The sequence below is a fragment of the Scyliorhinus torazame genome, chromosome 10 (assembly GCF_047496885.1).
Source record: "Scyliorhinus torazame isolate Kashiwa2021f chromosome 10, sScyTor2.1, whole genome shotgun sequence".
NCBI classification, from domain to species: domain Eukaryota; kingdom Metazoa; phylum Chordata; class Chondrichthyes; order Carcharhiniformes; family Scyliorhinidae; genus Scyliorhinus; species Scyliorhinus torazame.
Genome location: NC_092716.1, coordinates 65,406,059 through 65,421,511, shown reverse-complemented (window position 1 = coordinate 65,421,511; position 15,453 = coordinate 65,406,059). Strand labels below are relative to the sequence as shown.

The 15,453-nt window shown below is 49.5% G+C and overlaps 1 protein-coding gene across 1 annotated transcript in view; it reads right to left on the bottom strand.

The window, feature by feature from the left end:
* The window catches only part of LOC140384821 (uncharacterized), a 63,634-nt gene that overhangs the window by 7,541 nt on the left and 40,640 nt on the right, over positions 1-15,453 (bottom strand). The window contains exon 2 of the mRNA XM_072466792.1: positions 13,581-13,721. Within this exon, the coding sequence (XP_072322893.1) occupies positions 13,581-13,721 (141 nt within the window). The remainder of the gene's footprint in view (positions 1-13,580; positions 13,722-15,453) is intronic.

The following is a 15,453-nucleotide window of genomic DNA, read 5'->3' as shown; positions in this document are numbered from 1 at the left end:
ATAAAGGCACAAAGGCAGTTCTGAATTGTTTTTTAAAAATGAGATGAACTTTGAGGGAAGCATTAGAGGTGGGAGGAATGGGAGGGGAGAATTTCCACTGGTGACAACTGTAGCATTGCGCAGGTCAAAGAGACACAGCCTGAGTGAGTAAGACACATCCAGAGTGGGAATTTGAAACTTGGTAATTTGGTGCAGTGAGGTAACCAGGAAAGGTAAGTGGTTAATCTAATTCTGCTGTTTTTCAGTTAAAAGTGCAGTGTAGATTAGTGTCTGATTGGCTGAAGCTGCCCCCACCCTAATTGCTGAGAGGCAGTTATCTGGCAGTCACCTGAGGCCTGTTTAGGGGCACAAAGGTACACATTGTATTCTTCTCTTTGAAGTTTTAGTGTGAGTCATCCTGAAGTCTGTATAAAAGACAGACAGAAAGCGCACTCAGTAAGCGTTGCACAGGTCAAAGAGACACAACACATCCAGAGTGGGAATTTGAAACTTGGTAATTTGGTGCAGTGAGGTAATTTGGTGTAGAGTGGGAGAAGGTGCTTTTTCCCTACTGTTTTGTTCTCTCTCTTTCTTCGGGCCTAGTTTCGGGAGCCATTCGGAGGAGGAGGAGCAGTCTCTGTGTGAGTATAAAAACCTAACGGTAACTTCCTGTTGTCCACTTTTTCCCCCAAAAGTGACGTCAGAGGGAAGCTGTGATCTGATTGGTTGATAGCTATCTGCCCCAAATTAAAAAAAAACACAGCTAAATTCGTAAACTTAAATGAAACTAATTAATTAATTAGAGATGGCTGGTCAGGTGATGTGCTTGAGCTGCTTAATGTGGGAGCTGGCAGATCCCATTGCGAGCTGCAGCGACCACATCTGCTAAGTGTTGGCTGCTCGAAGAGCTCCGGCTCAGAGTTGATGAGCTGGAGTCTAAGCTTCAAACACTGAGGCATATCCGGGAGGGGGAGACTTACCTGGACACTGTGTTTCAGGAGGCAGTCACACCTGTCAGAGTAAGTAGTTTAAATCCTGCCAGTGGCCAGGGACAGCAGGGTGTGACTGCAAGTCAGGCAGGTAAAGGGAACCAGCAGTCAGGAACTCAGGAGCCTCAGCCATTGACCCTGCCCAACAGGTACGAGGCACTTGCTCCCTGTGTGGATGGCGAACAGGGCTGCAGGAAGGATGAGTCAGCTGACCAAGGCACCATGGTTCAGGCCATTCAAGGGGGCGGGGGTAAATAGGCAAGTTGTAGTTGTCGGGGATTCTATTATCAGGGGGATAGATAGTATCCTTTGTGAGCAGGATAAAGAGTCGCGCATGGTATGTTGCCTGCCCGGTGCTAGGGTGCAGGACATCTCTGACCGGCTTGAAAGGATACAGGAGATGGAGGGGGAGGATCCAGTTGTTGTGGTCCATGTCGGTACCAACAACATAGGTCCTCAAGGGTCATAATCTCCGGATTACTGCCCGAGCCACGTGCAATTTGGCATAGGGAGGCAAGAATAAGGGAAGTTAACACGTGGCTGAAAGAGTGGTGTGGGAAAGAGGGGTTCCTTTTCATGGGACACTGGCATCAGTTTTGGGACAGGGGAGACTGTTATAACCTGCCTACTTACCATTGGCTGGGGACTAATGACATTCCCACAATCCTGTGGGAGTATGAGCTTCCCCAATGAGGGGGGGGGGGGCGGAGAAACCATTAGTAAACTCCTAGTATAAATAAAGCTGGCCAGTTTAGGAACCAGCAAGAAGGAGTGTGCAGCAAGGGAAGTTGCTGCTGCTGTTATATATATATGTTATTGTAAATAAATGTTATTACTTTGTATCCTTAAAACTCGTGCTGGATTCTTCGTGGCCCTCACAAAACTGGCGACGAAGGTTAAAGTGAATAGCTGTCTACACTGCTGAAGCCACCTCCCCGGATTTTTGTTGGATACAGGTTGGAAGTTGTTTTCTATTATACCATGCCTCTGTACGGACGTTTGGATGTTTTTGATGCTGCGCTGGAAAGCTGGAACCAGTACACACAACGGATGCGTTACTATTTCCGGGCAAACAATATCACCGAAAACGAGCGCCAGGTGGTCATATTGCTCACCGCCTGCGGCCCGCATACGTTTGGGGTGATTAGCCTTATGTATACCAGCCTTATGTACCCAGCTGAGCCGGGCACCAAAACGTTTGATGAACTTGTGAATATAGTGGGGCAACATTTTAACCCAACCCCATCCACGATAGTCCAGCGTTACAGGTTTAATACCACTGAGAGGACCCCTGGAGAATCCCTTGCCGATTTTCTATCCAGACTACGCAGGATTGCGGAGTACTGTGACTATGGTGAGACCTTGTCAGAAATGTTACGCGACCGTTTGGTTTGCGGTATTAACAATGCGGCCACCCAGAGAAAGTTGTTAGCGGAGCCAACATTGACTTTTCAACAGGCCATTCAAATAGTATTGTCCCGAGAGAGCGCAGAACGAGGAGTGCAGGAGCTACAGGGATTGGAAGTGCATGCCTTGGGGCGCAACCCCTTCCGTCCGAAAACGTCCCCCCGCACTGCTGCGGTACCTTGGGTGAGGCAACGTCCGGACCGACGCCAGTGGCCGTCGGACATTCCTCCCCGAAGGGAGCCTTCTCCAGAACCAATGGATGAGGAGCCATGTTCCGTGTCAGACTTGTAGACGCCGACCCCATCGCGGACGGCGGTCCTGGGGGCGCCAGAGGCGCCGTCGTTCCGACCAAAACTGGGACCAGCCCAGGGGCCGTAACTGGGACCAGCCCACGGGCCGTACCTTCCATGTGGATGAACCTGCGGCGACTACTCCTGAGGACGTGGAGATGGAGGACGACTGCCTGCAGTTGCATTGTGTGGCAGCTCCCCGTGTGGCCCCCATTAAGGTGACAGTACGGGTCAATGGCCACCCGCTTGAGATGGAGTTGGACACTGGCGCAGCGGTCTCCGTGATCGCCCAGAGGACATTCGACCGCATCAAGCAGGGTATACAGACCCTTACATTAACCGACTCACAGGCCAGGTTGGCCACCTACACGGGGGAACCACTGGACATTGCAGGAACTACAATGACCCCTGTTGTCTATGGACGCCAGGAGGGGCGTTTCCCACTTATCGTGGTGCGCGGCCATGCGCCCAGCCTGTTGGGTCAGGACTGGTTGCACCATTTGCGGTTGCAATGGCAGCACATCCTCCAAACAGTTTCTGAAGGGTTGACTGAGGTGCTAGGACGATACCCAGATGTATTCCAGCCTGGTTTGGGGAAAATAAAAGGGGACTTGGCCCGTATCCAAGTCGAACCAGGAGCCACGCCGCGCTATTTCTGGGCGGCCCGGTGCCTTACGCCTTGCTGGAGAAGGTAGAAGGGGAGCTCACTCATTTGGAGAGTTTGGGTATTATCAGGCCCGTCCGTTTTGCTGACTGGGCAGCACCAATTGTACCTGTAATGAAGCCAGATGCCACAGTTCGCTTGTGTGGCGACTATAAACTTACAGTGAATACGGCTTCACGACTCGACCGATATCCAATGCCTCGCATGGAGGATCTCTACGCGAAGCTTGCAGGTGGACTTTCGTTCACAAAATTAGATATGAGTCACGCCTACCTGCAGTTGGAGCTGGACCCTGCCTCCCGACCATATGTAACAACTAATACACACCGGGGTCTGTATGAATATACACGGTTGCCCTTTGGAGTATCCTCTGCCTGCGCAATTTTTCAACGTGTTATGGAGGGCATTTTGAGAGGTTTACCACGTGTTGCTGTCTACTTAGATGACGTTTTGATTACAGGGACGTCGGAGCAGGAACATTTGGAAAATCTGGAGGCTGTCCTTAGATGCCTTTCGGAGGTTGGAGTCTGTTTACGTCGCACAAAGTGCGTATTTCAGGCAAAGGAAGTAGTCTACCTAGGTTATCGGGTGGACCGCGAAGGTTTGCACCCCGTCGCAGAGAAGGTGCGTGCAATTCAACAGGCCCCCGCCCCGACTGACACTTCGCATCTTCGTTCTTTTCTCGGTCTCGTAAACTATTACGGGAAGTTCCTCCCCAATCTGGCAACTACGCTGGCCCCTTTGCACCTTCTGCTAAAGAAAAATCACACCTGGGTTTGGGGTCAGCTGCAAGAAACCGCTTTCCGGCGGGTAAAGCAACAATTGTCGTCGTCTGGGTTACTAACCCACTATGATCCTGGAAAGCCTTTGCTTGTCACATGTGATGCATCCCCGTATGGTATTGGGGCCGTCCTGTCCCACAAGATGGAGAACGGGGCCGAGCGACCGATAGCTTTCGCCTCCCGCACATTGACTGCAACAGAGAAAAAGTACGCGCAGATTGAGAAGGAGGGCCTGGCAGTGGTTTTTGCGGTGAAACGCTTCCACCAGTACGTGTATGGCCGCCATTTCACTATCGTGACTGATCATAAGCCTCTGCTGGGACTTTTCAGAGAGGATAAGCCAATACCGCCCATTGCTTCCGCACGGATACAGCGCTGGGCTTTGTTGCTTGCTGCATACGAGTATTCTCTGGAGCACAAACCAGGTACGCAGATAACAAATGCCGACGCACTGAGCCGATTGCCTTTATCGACCGGCCCCATGTCGACCCCCACGACCGGTGAGGTGGTTGCAACCCTAAATTTTATGGACACCTTGCCTGTCACGGCATCACAGAACCGTGAGTGGACCCAGATGGAGCCAGTCCTGTCAAAGGTTCGGCACATAGTCCTGTATGGTGGGCAGCATAGACAGCTCCCAGGCGAGTTGCGGGCATTTTCCTCCAAGCTGTCAGAATTCAGCGTGGAAGACGGCATCCTCTTGTGGGGGACGCGTGTGATTGTCCCGGAAAAAGGCCAGGAGCTGATACAAAGAGACTTGCACAATGGGCATCCAGGTGTGACCAAAATGAAAATGTTGGCCCGGAGTTATGTCTGGTCGCCAGGCCTCGACACCGACATTGAGAAGGTGGCCCAAAACTGCTCCATTTGCCAGGAGCATCAGAAGCTTCTGCCGGCCGTGCCCCTACATCACTGGGAATGGCCAGGGCAGCCTTGGGCACGCTTGCATGCAGATTTTGCAGGCCCTTTTCAAGGATCCATGTTCCTTCTATTAATTGACGCCCAGTCTAAATGGCTAGAGGTGCATAAGATTCAGGGGACAACGTCCTGCGCAACAATTGAAAAGATGCGTTTGTCGTTTAGTACGCATGGCCTCCCCGAGGTGCTGGTCACGGATAACGGCACTCCATTCACGAGTGAGGAGTTTGCGAGGTTCACAAAGATGAACGGCATACGCCATATCCGCACTGCCCCTTACCACCCGGCTTCAAATGGGTTGGCAGAGCGCGCAGTGCAGACATTCAAAAGAGGCCTAAAGAAGCAGTCTTCCGGATCAATGGACACGAGACTGGCTCGCTTTTTGTTTACGTATAGGACCACCCCCCACGCGGTGACTGGGGTAGCTCCCGCAGAACTCCTAATGGGCCGGAGACTTTGCACCCGCCTTAGTATGGTTTTCCTGGACATTGGCGCAAAAGTACGCCGCACACAAGAACGGCAGGGACAGGGATTTTCTCGGCATCGGCCGATTCGGCAGTTTGCACCCGGTGACCCAGTGTTCGTTCGGAATTTTGCTGGTGGTGCCCAGTGGGTTCCTGGTGTAATCTTTCACCAAACGGGCCCTATATCATACCAGGTGCAAGCCCAGGGTCGTCTCCAGCACAAACATGTAGACCACGTTCGGTCCAGAAGACTATCCCCTCAAAAGATTCCCCGCCCCCGGAGCTCATTTCTACAGCCGCAGAGACCAGAGACAGGGGAAGGTAGTCCTCACAATCTTCCACTGGTGCCTCACTTGAAGCCTGCGCAGGTCGTTACAGAACTGAATGGAGATAGAGACGCTGACATGACGGAGGCAGCAGACTCTGACTCCGAGAAGGAGACACAGGATGCATCAGAGGGGGAATCCTCGGGTCCACGGGCCGTGGATGTACAACCGTTGTGCCGTTCATCACGGAAGCGCCGGTCTCCGTCTCGTTACAAGCCGCCTGATCCAGCGCCGCGTGCAAATGGTGTCCAGCCTGCGGCAAAACGGGTCCGACGCCCTCCTTCGCCAGGGTCTTCGGTGGATTCCTTGGACTTTGGGGGGGAGGGATGTTATAACCTGCCTACTTACCATTGGCTGGGGATTAATGACAATCCCACAATCCTGTGGGAGTATGAGCTTCCCCAATGAGGGGGGCGGATAAACCATTAGTAAACTCCTAGTATCAATAAATCTGGCCAGTTTAGGAACCAGCAGGAAGGCGTGTGCAGCAAGGGAAGATGCTGCTGCTGTTATACATATATGTTATTGTAAATAAATGTTATTATTTTGTATCCTTAAAACTCGTGCTGGATTCTTCGTGGCCCTCACAAAAGAGACCTAGACCGTTGGCATAGTCTCCACCTGAACCGAGCTGGGACCAGTGTTCTGGCGAAAAGAGTAAATAGGGTGGTGAATAGGACCTTAAACTAGAGATTGGGGGGGGAAGGGAAAGTCAGGGAACCAAGAGGTGAAGTAATCAGTGGGAAGCGTAGCTGCTTAGGAATACAAAAAAGCACGAAAAGACAGAACTCAGGAGAGGTTACGATAGTCCCCATCTCACAAAATATGACACAGTGTATGGAAAGGTTCAGTAAACCAAGGTCCACCACACTAAGAAAACAAAAAGGGACGGTCAATAGAGAATTAAAGGTGCTATATTTAAATGCGCGCAGTGTACGGAACAAGGTAGATGAGCGTGTGGCCCAGATTGTGACTGGCAGGTATGATGTGGTAGGCATCACAGAGACGTGGTTGCAGGGGGTTCAGGACTGGCATTTAAACATCCAGAGATTCACAACCTATCGAAAAGACAGAGAGGTGGGCAGAGGGAGCGGGGTTGCCTTGTTAATTAGGAATGAAATTAAATCAATGGCACTAAACGACATAGGGTCAGATGATGTGGAGTCTGTGTGGGTAGAGTTGAGGAACCACAAAGGCAAAAAAACCATAATGGGAGTTATGTACAGGCCTCCTAACAGTGGTCAGGACCAGGGGCACAAAATGCACCACGAAATAGAAAGTGCATGTCAGAAAGGCAAGGTCACAGTGATCATGGGGGACTTTAATATGCAGGTGGACTGGGTAAATAATGCTGCCAGTGGACCCAAGGAAAGGGAATTCATTGAATGTTTACAGGAGGGCTTTTTGGAACAGCTTGTGATGGAGCCCACGAGGGAACAGGCCATTCTGGACTTAGTGTTATGGAATGAGCCAGACTTGATAAAAGATCTTAAAGTAAGGGAACACTTAGGAGGCAGTGATCATAATGTGGTAGAATTCAGTCTGCAATTTGAAAGAAAGAAGGTAGAATCAGATGTAAAGGTGTTACAGTTAAATAAAGGTAACTACAGGGGCATGAGGGAGGAACTGCCGAAAATCGGCTGGGAGCAGAGCCTAGTGGGAAAGACAGTCGAACAGCAATGGCAGGAGTTTCTGGGAGTAATTGAGGACACAGTACAGAGGTTCATCCCAAAGAAAAGAAAGGTTATCAGAGGGGGGATTAGGCAGCCATGGCTGACAAAGCAAGTCAGGGAATGCATCAAAGCAAAAGAGAAAGCCTATAATGTGGCAAAGAGTAGTGGGAAGTCAGAAGATTGGGAAGGCTACAAAAACAAACAGAGGATAACAAAGAGAGAAATAAGGAAAGAGAGGATCAAATATGAAGGTAGGCTAGCCAGTAACATTAGGAATGATAGTAAAAGTTTCTTTAAATACATTAAAAACAAACGGGAGGCAAAAGTAGACATTGGGCCGCTCCAAAATGACGCTGGTAATCTAGTGATGGGAGACAAGGAAATAGCTGGGGAACTAAATAAGTACTTTGCGTCAGTCTTCACAGTAGAAGACATGAGTAATATCCCAACAATTCAGGAGAGTCAGGGGGCAGAGTTGAATATGGTAGCCATCACAAAGGAGAAAGTGCTAGAGAAACTAAGAAATCTAAAATTGATAAATCTCCGGGCCCAGATGGGCTACATCCTAGAGTTCTAAAGGAGATAGCTGAAGAAATAGTGGAGGCGTTAGTTATGATCTTTCAAAAGTCACTGGAGTCAGGGAAAGTCCCAGAGGATTGGAAAATCGCAGTTGTAACTCCCCTGTTCAAGAAGGGAACAAGAAAAAAGATGGAAAATTATAGGCCAATTAGCCAAACCGCGGTTGTTGGCAAGATTCTAGAATCCATCGTTAAGGATGAGATTTCTAAATTCTTGGAAGTGCAGTGTCGGATTAGCACAAGTCAGCATGGATTTAGTAAGGGGAGGTTGTGCCTGACAAACCTGATCACTGTTAGAGTTCTTTGAAGAGATAACAAATAGGTTAGACCAAGGAGAGCCAATGGATGTTATCTATCTTGCCTTCCAAAAGGCCTTTGGTAAGGTGCCTCATGGATTGACGATTGGCTGTCAGGCAGAAGGCAGAGAGTTGGGATAAAAGGTTCTTTTTCGGAATGGCAACCGGTGACGAGTGGTGTCCCGCAGGGTTCAGTGTTGGGGCCACAGCTGTTCTCTTTATATATTAACGATCTAGATGACGGGACTGCGGGCATTCTGGCTAAGTTTGCCGATGATACAAAGATAGGTGGAGGGGCAGGTAGTATTGAGGAAGTGGGGAGGCTGCAGAAAGATTTAGACAGTTTAGGAGAGTGGTCCAAGAAATGGCTGATGAAATTCAACGTGGGCAAGTGCGAGGTCTTGCACTTTGGAAAAAAGAATAGAGGCATGGACTATTTTCTAAACGGTGACAAAATTCATAATGCTGAAGTGCAAAGGGACTTGGGAGTCCTAGTCCAGGATTCTCTAAAGGTAAACTTGCAGGTTGAGTCCGTAATTAAGAAAGCAAATGCAATGTTGTCATTTATCTCAAGAGGCTTGGAATATAAAAGCAGGGATGTACTTCTGAAGCTTTATAAAGCACTAGTTAGGCCCCATTTAGAATACTGTGAGCAATTTTGGGCCCCACACCTCAGGAAGGACATACTGGCACTGGAGCGGGTCCAGCGGAGATTCACACGGAAGATCCCAGGAATGGTAGGCCTAACATACGATGAACGTCTGAGGATCCTGGGATTATATTCATTGGAGTTTAGGAGGTTGAGGGGAGATCTAATAGAAACTTACAAGATAATGAATGGCTTAGATAGGGTGGATGTAGGGAAGTTGTTTCCATTAGCAGGGGAGACTAGGACCCGGGGGCACAGCCTTAGAATGAAAGGGAGTCACTTTAGAACAGAGATGAGGAGAAATTTCTTCAGCCAGAGAGTGGTGGGTCTGTGGAATTGATTGCCACAGAGGGCGGTGGAGGCCGGGACGTTGAGTGTCTTTAAGACAGAAGTTGATAAATTCTTGATTTCTCGAGGAATTAAGGGCTATGGAGAGCGAGCGGGTAAATGGAGTTGAAATCAGCCATGATTGAATGGTGGAGTGGACTCGATGGGCCGAATGGCCTTACTTCCGCTCCTATGTCTTATGGCCTTATGGTCTTAATGGAGAAGGGCTAAGGATAAAAGGGGCTTCTGCATTCTTGGCATCGCCCTCGGGAAGTGAGCAGGATCGGGGAGAGTGGAATGAGGATTATAAGTGAGATCAAGGATAATGGAGCAAGGGTAAGGAGTGGATATGCAGGTTGTGTTGGTAGTTCAAAGGGGAAAGTGTAGTAGAGACTTCAAATGCCATAGGAATAGTCTTGGGAATTAATGAATTTGAAGAGTTGCAGGGAAAACCTGAGTGATCTGGGGAAGGCATAGAAAGGGAAGTCTTGAGATCCACATTTTCTCTTTGAGTCCCCACCACAAATCAACTCAGTAATCATTAATGACAGCTTTCCCTGCTACATCACACCATCCCACCCACCAGGAAGAGGAGGGATGAATTTCCTCACTGATTTAACTCCATTAGCAATGCTAAAAGGTGAGGTGTACAAGTATTGTTTTAAGAGATTGAAGAGTGACTGGGACCAAGGGACAGAAAGGAAGAAAGGAAGAACATTGCGTATTAACTTGCCAGCATTGCTCAGGTTGTTTTAACTTCCAGAAGCACAGCTCCACAGTCCTGGGAGTGTGGGAGTTGGCAGTCAGTTCTCATGTCACCTTCCTCCATTCAAGAAGCAAAGGTGACAGTTCTGGCAGGTTTGATGGTCCGTATACCCAGGAGTCTAGTCTGTACCTCCTGACTTCAATCTCCTTCAATACAACATGGATATCAATACCGCTGAAGTAAGCATCATTGTGATTAGAAAGTAGAACTCATGACCACAAGGACTAGTTGACGTGAAAAGCATTTAATACCCACGCGGGAGAAAAGAATAGGCTATACTCCATAATGTTAGATGAAGATTGGCAAGAGGCTTGGTTACAGCATAAACACTGACACAGATAATTGGGGCAAATAGCCTTTCCTATGCTGTACATTCGGTGCAGTTCAATGCAAGTTTGATATTCTTCTCGTGGATGGTGTCCTATCCTGTTGCCCTCTGGGTATCAATGGCATTTGTGTGATCAATATTCTGCCCAAATGTAATCAAATTGTGAATAGGAAGTGCAAAGAAATGATTTAGAATCACGGAATTCCTACAGGGCAGAAGGATGCCATTCAGCCCATCGAGTCTGCACCGACCCTCGGAAAGAACACTCTATTTAAGCCCACCTAAACATTTGGACACTAAGGGGCAATTTAGCATGGCCAATCCACCTAACCTGCACATCTTTGGACTGTTAAAAGAGAAATGAAAGGACGGGTTGTTTTTTCTATTTTATCTGCTTCTCCAGCAGGTTGCAAGACGGATGTTGCTTTTTAAAGATGGTATGAAAGTGGCTGGAGCTTCTGCTGCCTACTCCCGTTATATACCAGTGAGTCTACCCAGGAAACCTGCATTGAATTCCTCCTGGCCACCAGTGATTTTCTTAAAGGGACAGCACTGAGGAAGTTACAGATCAGAGAGATAATCAAAAGAGCACAGATCGAAAAGTAGAAAGAGTTAAAGGGAGATAAATAGAAGAAAAAGGCGAGGCAGCAGCAGAAGAGAGGCAGAGAGAAATGGCAACACAAATATAATGGGCTGGATTTTCCAGCCCCACCTGCTGCCAGGCTTATCCAGTCCTGCTGAGAGTCCGTGGACTTTCGGCTGGGCTGCTGAACCTCCCACAGCAGGTCCAGCCTTGACAGGGCTTGTGGTGTTGGGTGTTCTGACACACAGATGAGCCAACACAGTTGCATATGGTACAACGCTACTTTATTTAAACTTACTATTTACAGTTTGGTCTTTGCACTCTGCACGTGGGGGGTTCCCTGCTTGTGATGTTTTAACAGCTCTTTCTTGTTCCCTTCTCCCCAGACCTACCGACCACCAGGTGTCGTGCTCGTGCTTTTTATGTGGTTGGTGTTCTTGTCTGTGATTGGTTGTGGTGTTGTGTACTCTGATTTGCCTGTTAGTGTGTCCATCATGATGTGTGTGTTTGAATATCATGACATCCCCCCTTTTTACAAAGATATGTGCCTACGTGGTAATAAATATGATCGTGTCGTGAGTGCATCTAAGAGTGTGTGTGTGTCGTGTGCAGCATGTGCATATGACGGAACTATGTACATGGGGCGATGTCGGGTGCGTCACATGAACCAAGTTGTACCATAACATAACATAAATGCGAACGAGAGAAGAAGAAAAAAAAACTTGAACAGTTGTCCAGTCAGACGACATCTGGAATGATAAACAACAACAGGTTATCATGTAAAATTGTGCAACTTGTTAAACATATGAACGGTATTATAAGTCCAGTCTAATGGGCTTGCGACGAGTTCGGGTTGACCGTCAGGGTGGCACACCACTCATCGGCTGGATTGATGGCATTGACCTTGTTGACATCAATGACGGAAACTCGGAAGGCATCCTGGTCATCTGCATCACTTAACTGGAAGTCTTGATGCGTGGGCTGGACGGTCCTGACTCGTCTGCGAGGTTGTCAAGGATGCGCCGGATCCATGGGTTGAGCCGAACGACAGTGGGCTGCGTAGTGGCCCATCGTGCCACATCTGTGGCACTGTCGGTTTTTTGCAGGACATTGCCCTTTTAAATGTAGAGCTCCACAATTGCCGCACGTCATGACGTCACGGCGTTCGTTGCGCCACTGCGCATGCGCAGTGCGATCTTGCGGTGGGCGCGCCTGCGCAGTGCGTCCCTCGTTGTGGCCGTTATTTTTGGCGCGCACCTGCGCGGGAGACCGCGAAAAGCGCGGGAAGCGGCCGCTGTCGTCCGGGCCGTGGGTCGGGAAGTAATCGACGGCCTGGATGCGTTCGACGTCGTGGGCGGCCTGGCTTGCCGATTCGACGGCTGGGGACCCCCTCCGTGCCAACTCGGACGCCTGAAATCGGGCAAAACGGCAGGTAGCATTTTCGTGGAGGACACAGGCTTCCACAGCAGACGCTAAGGTGAGGCTTTTCATTTTAAGAAGCTGCTGGCGTAGGCCACTAGAGGCAACGCCAAAAACAATCTGGTCCCTGATCATGGACTCTGTGGTGGTGCCGTAACCGCAGGACTGCGCTAGAATCCGGAGGTGCGTCAAAAAGGGTTGAAAAAGCTCCTCCTTACCTTGCAGGCGTTGCTGAAAGAGGTATCTTTCAAAACTTTCATTTATTTCAACTTGAAAGTGCTGGTCCAGTTTGAGGATGACCGTGTCATATTTGGCTTGGTTTTCGCCTTCTTCGAACACCAGTGAGTTGAAGACGTCGGTGGCGTGCGGACCTGCGTAGAAGAGGAGCATTGCAATCTTCGTGTCATCCGAGACATTCTGTTTTTCGGTGGCACGGATGTACAGGTCAAATCGCTGCCTGTAGAGCTTCCAGTTGGTACCTAGGTTCCCCGCGACTTGCATCGGCTGCGGTTTGCCGGTGTGGTCCATGTCCAGAATGGCAGGTTGGTAGGCAGGTATCGATCCACTCCTGTACCATGTGGTGTTGGGTGTTCTGACACACAGATGAGCCAACACGGTTGCATATGGTACAACGCTACTTTATTTAAACTTACTATTTACAGTTTGGTCTTTGCACTCTGCACGTGGGGGGTTCCCTGCTTGTGATGTTTTAACAGCTCTTTCTTGTTCCCTTCTCCCCAGACCTACCGACCACCAGGTGTCGTGCTCGTGCTTTTTATGTGGTTGGTGTTCTTGTCTGTGATTGGTTGTGGTGTTGTGTACTCTGATTTGCCTGTTAGTGTGTCCATCATGATGTGTGTGTTTGAATATCATGACAGGGCTGGAAAATCCCAGCCAATGAGACAGGTAAGAATGTAACCATATTCTCCCATTTATTACAATGGGAGATTGACTCATGTCGTTCAACTGACTTATAATATCCCTGTTACTTATCAAATTAAACATATTTAAAGCACATTTTAGTTCTTCAGTCTAACGTCTAATGATTGCTCCATGAACATTACAAATCCCTTCTATGTTGTGGTATAAACATTTACATTATGAAACAATGTATTTACTGCAACTAAAATGATTGTGCCCACCTTTCGGAGGTTAGTCAAGATCTTCTGAGTTGAAATGGTCTTTAATTTTTCCAGATTTTTTTCAATTTTATATTTTTCCAATCTCCTTGACTGTTCATTCCGGGTATTCAAGTGCTCTAAGGCTCGTGTCGTTTTCAATAGCTAGAGTTGGGAGGAAGGGAAAGCAGGAAGTTCATTTATAATAGATTATCCCCATTGGTAGATCTCCTGTGAAATCGTCCATGGATAACAGCATAGAGTCATAGATGTTCACAGCATGGAAACAGGCCCTTTGGCCCAGCTTGTCCATGCCGCCCAGTTTCTATCACTAAGCTAGTCCCACCTGCCCGCATTTGGTCCATATCCCTCTATACCCACCCTGCCCATGTAACTGTCTAACTGCTTTTTAAAGGACAAAATTGTACCCGCCTCTACCACTGCCTCTGGCAGCTCGTTCCAGATGCTCACCACCCTCTGTGTGAAGAAATTTCCCCTCTGGTCTCTTTTGTATCTCTCCCCTCTCACCTTAACCCTATGCCCTCTAGTTCTAGATTCCTCTACCTTTGGGAAAAGATGTAAACTATCTACCTTATCTATGCTCCTCATTATTTTATAGATCTCTACAATGAAGCAGTCATTTATGGATAAAAATACGGATAAAAGGAGCACACTAGTTGGCAGGCACAGCGACATGTGTTCAGAGGTACAGGATTCTGTTATGTTATCTTGACCTTTGTAGTAGCTACCTCTGTGCACAGGGGTCAGTAACACAATATCGTAGATTCTTTATTCAAGGATAGTTCGGCATGTACACAGGTCTTCACTCCACAGGTATCTTCTTCAGACTGCTAATGTCCAGAAGTCACATGATGCGTTACATCACATTCCTTACACTGCTGTACCTGAGAAACATAACCACACCTCTTAAGGTGTGTAGTATAAGGGTCTGGCACCTATAGGGTTAATATGGTACTGAGTACAGTACTGGCCACACAGTCAAGTAAGAGAGCACATAAGCCTCACCCAGGGTTAGTCTAGGGTTGGATAGAACCATGGGCACGATTCTCCGACCCCCCACCGGGTCAGAGAATCGCCGGGGGCCGGCGTGAATCCCGCCCCCGCCGTGTAGCGAATTCTCCGCCAACGAAGATTCAGCGGGGGTGGGAATCGCGCCGCGCCGGTCGGTGGGAATCTCCCGGCGATTCTCCGGTCCGCGATGGGCCGAAGTCCCGCCGCTGTCAACCCACGCCAGCTGGCGTGGATTGAACCACCTTTGGGATGGCGGGACATGGCGGTGCGGGCGGGCTCCGGGGTCCTGGGGGGGGCGCGGGGCGATCTGGCCCCGGGGGGTGCCCCCACGGTGGCCTAGCCAGCGATTGGGGCCCACCGATCCGCGGGCGGGCCTGTGCCGTGGGGGCACTCTTTTGCTTCCGCCTTCGCCATGGTCTCCACCATGGCGGAGGCGGAAGAGACCCCCTCCACTGTGCATGCGCGGGGATGCCGTGAGTGGCCGCTGACGCTCCCGCGCATGCGCCGCCCGGCAAAGTCAGTTTCGCGCCAGCTGGCGGGGCATCAAAGGCCTTTCCCGCCAGCTTGCGGGGCGGAAATCAGTCCGGCTCGGGCCTAGCCCCTCAAGGTGAGGGCTCGGCTGCTCAAGATGCGGAGACTTCCGCACCTATGGGGCAGCGCGATGCCGGACTGATTCGCGCCGTTTTTGGCGCCGGTCGGCGGGCATCGCGCCGATATTGGAGAATCCCGCCCCATATGTAGAAGCAAACCTGAAGACAACTCCAAGGTTTACAATATATTTGTAAATAGTTCTAAGAATCAATAGAGACGTAGGCTGGGATTTTACGGTCTCCCCGGGTAGGTTTTCCGATGGCGGATGCCAAAG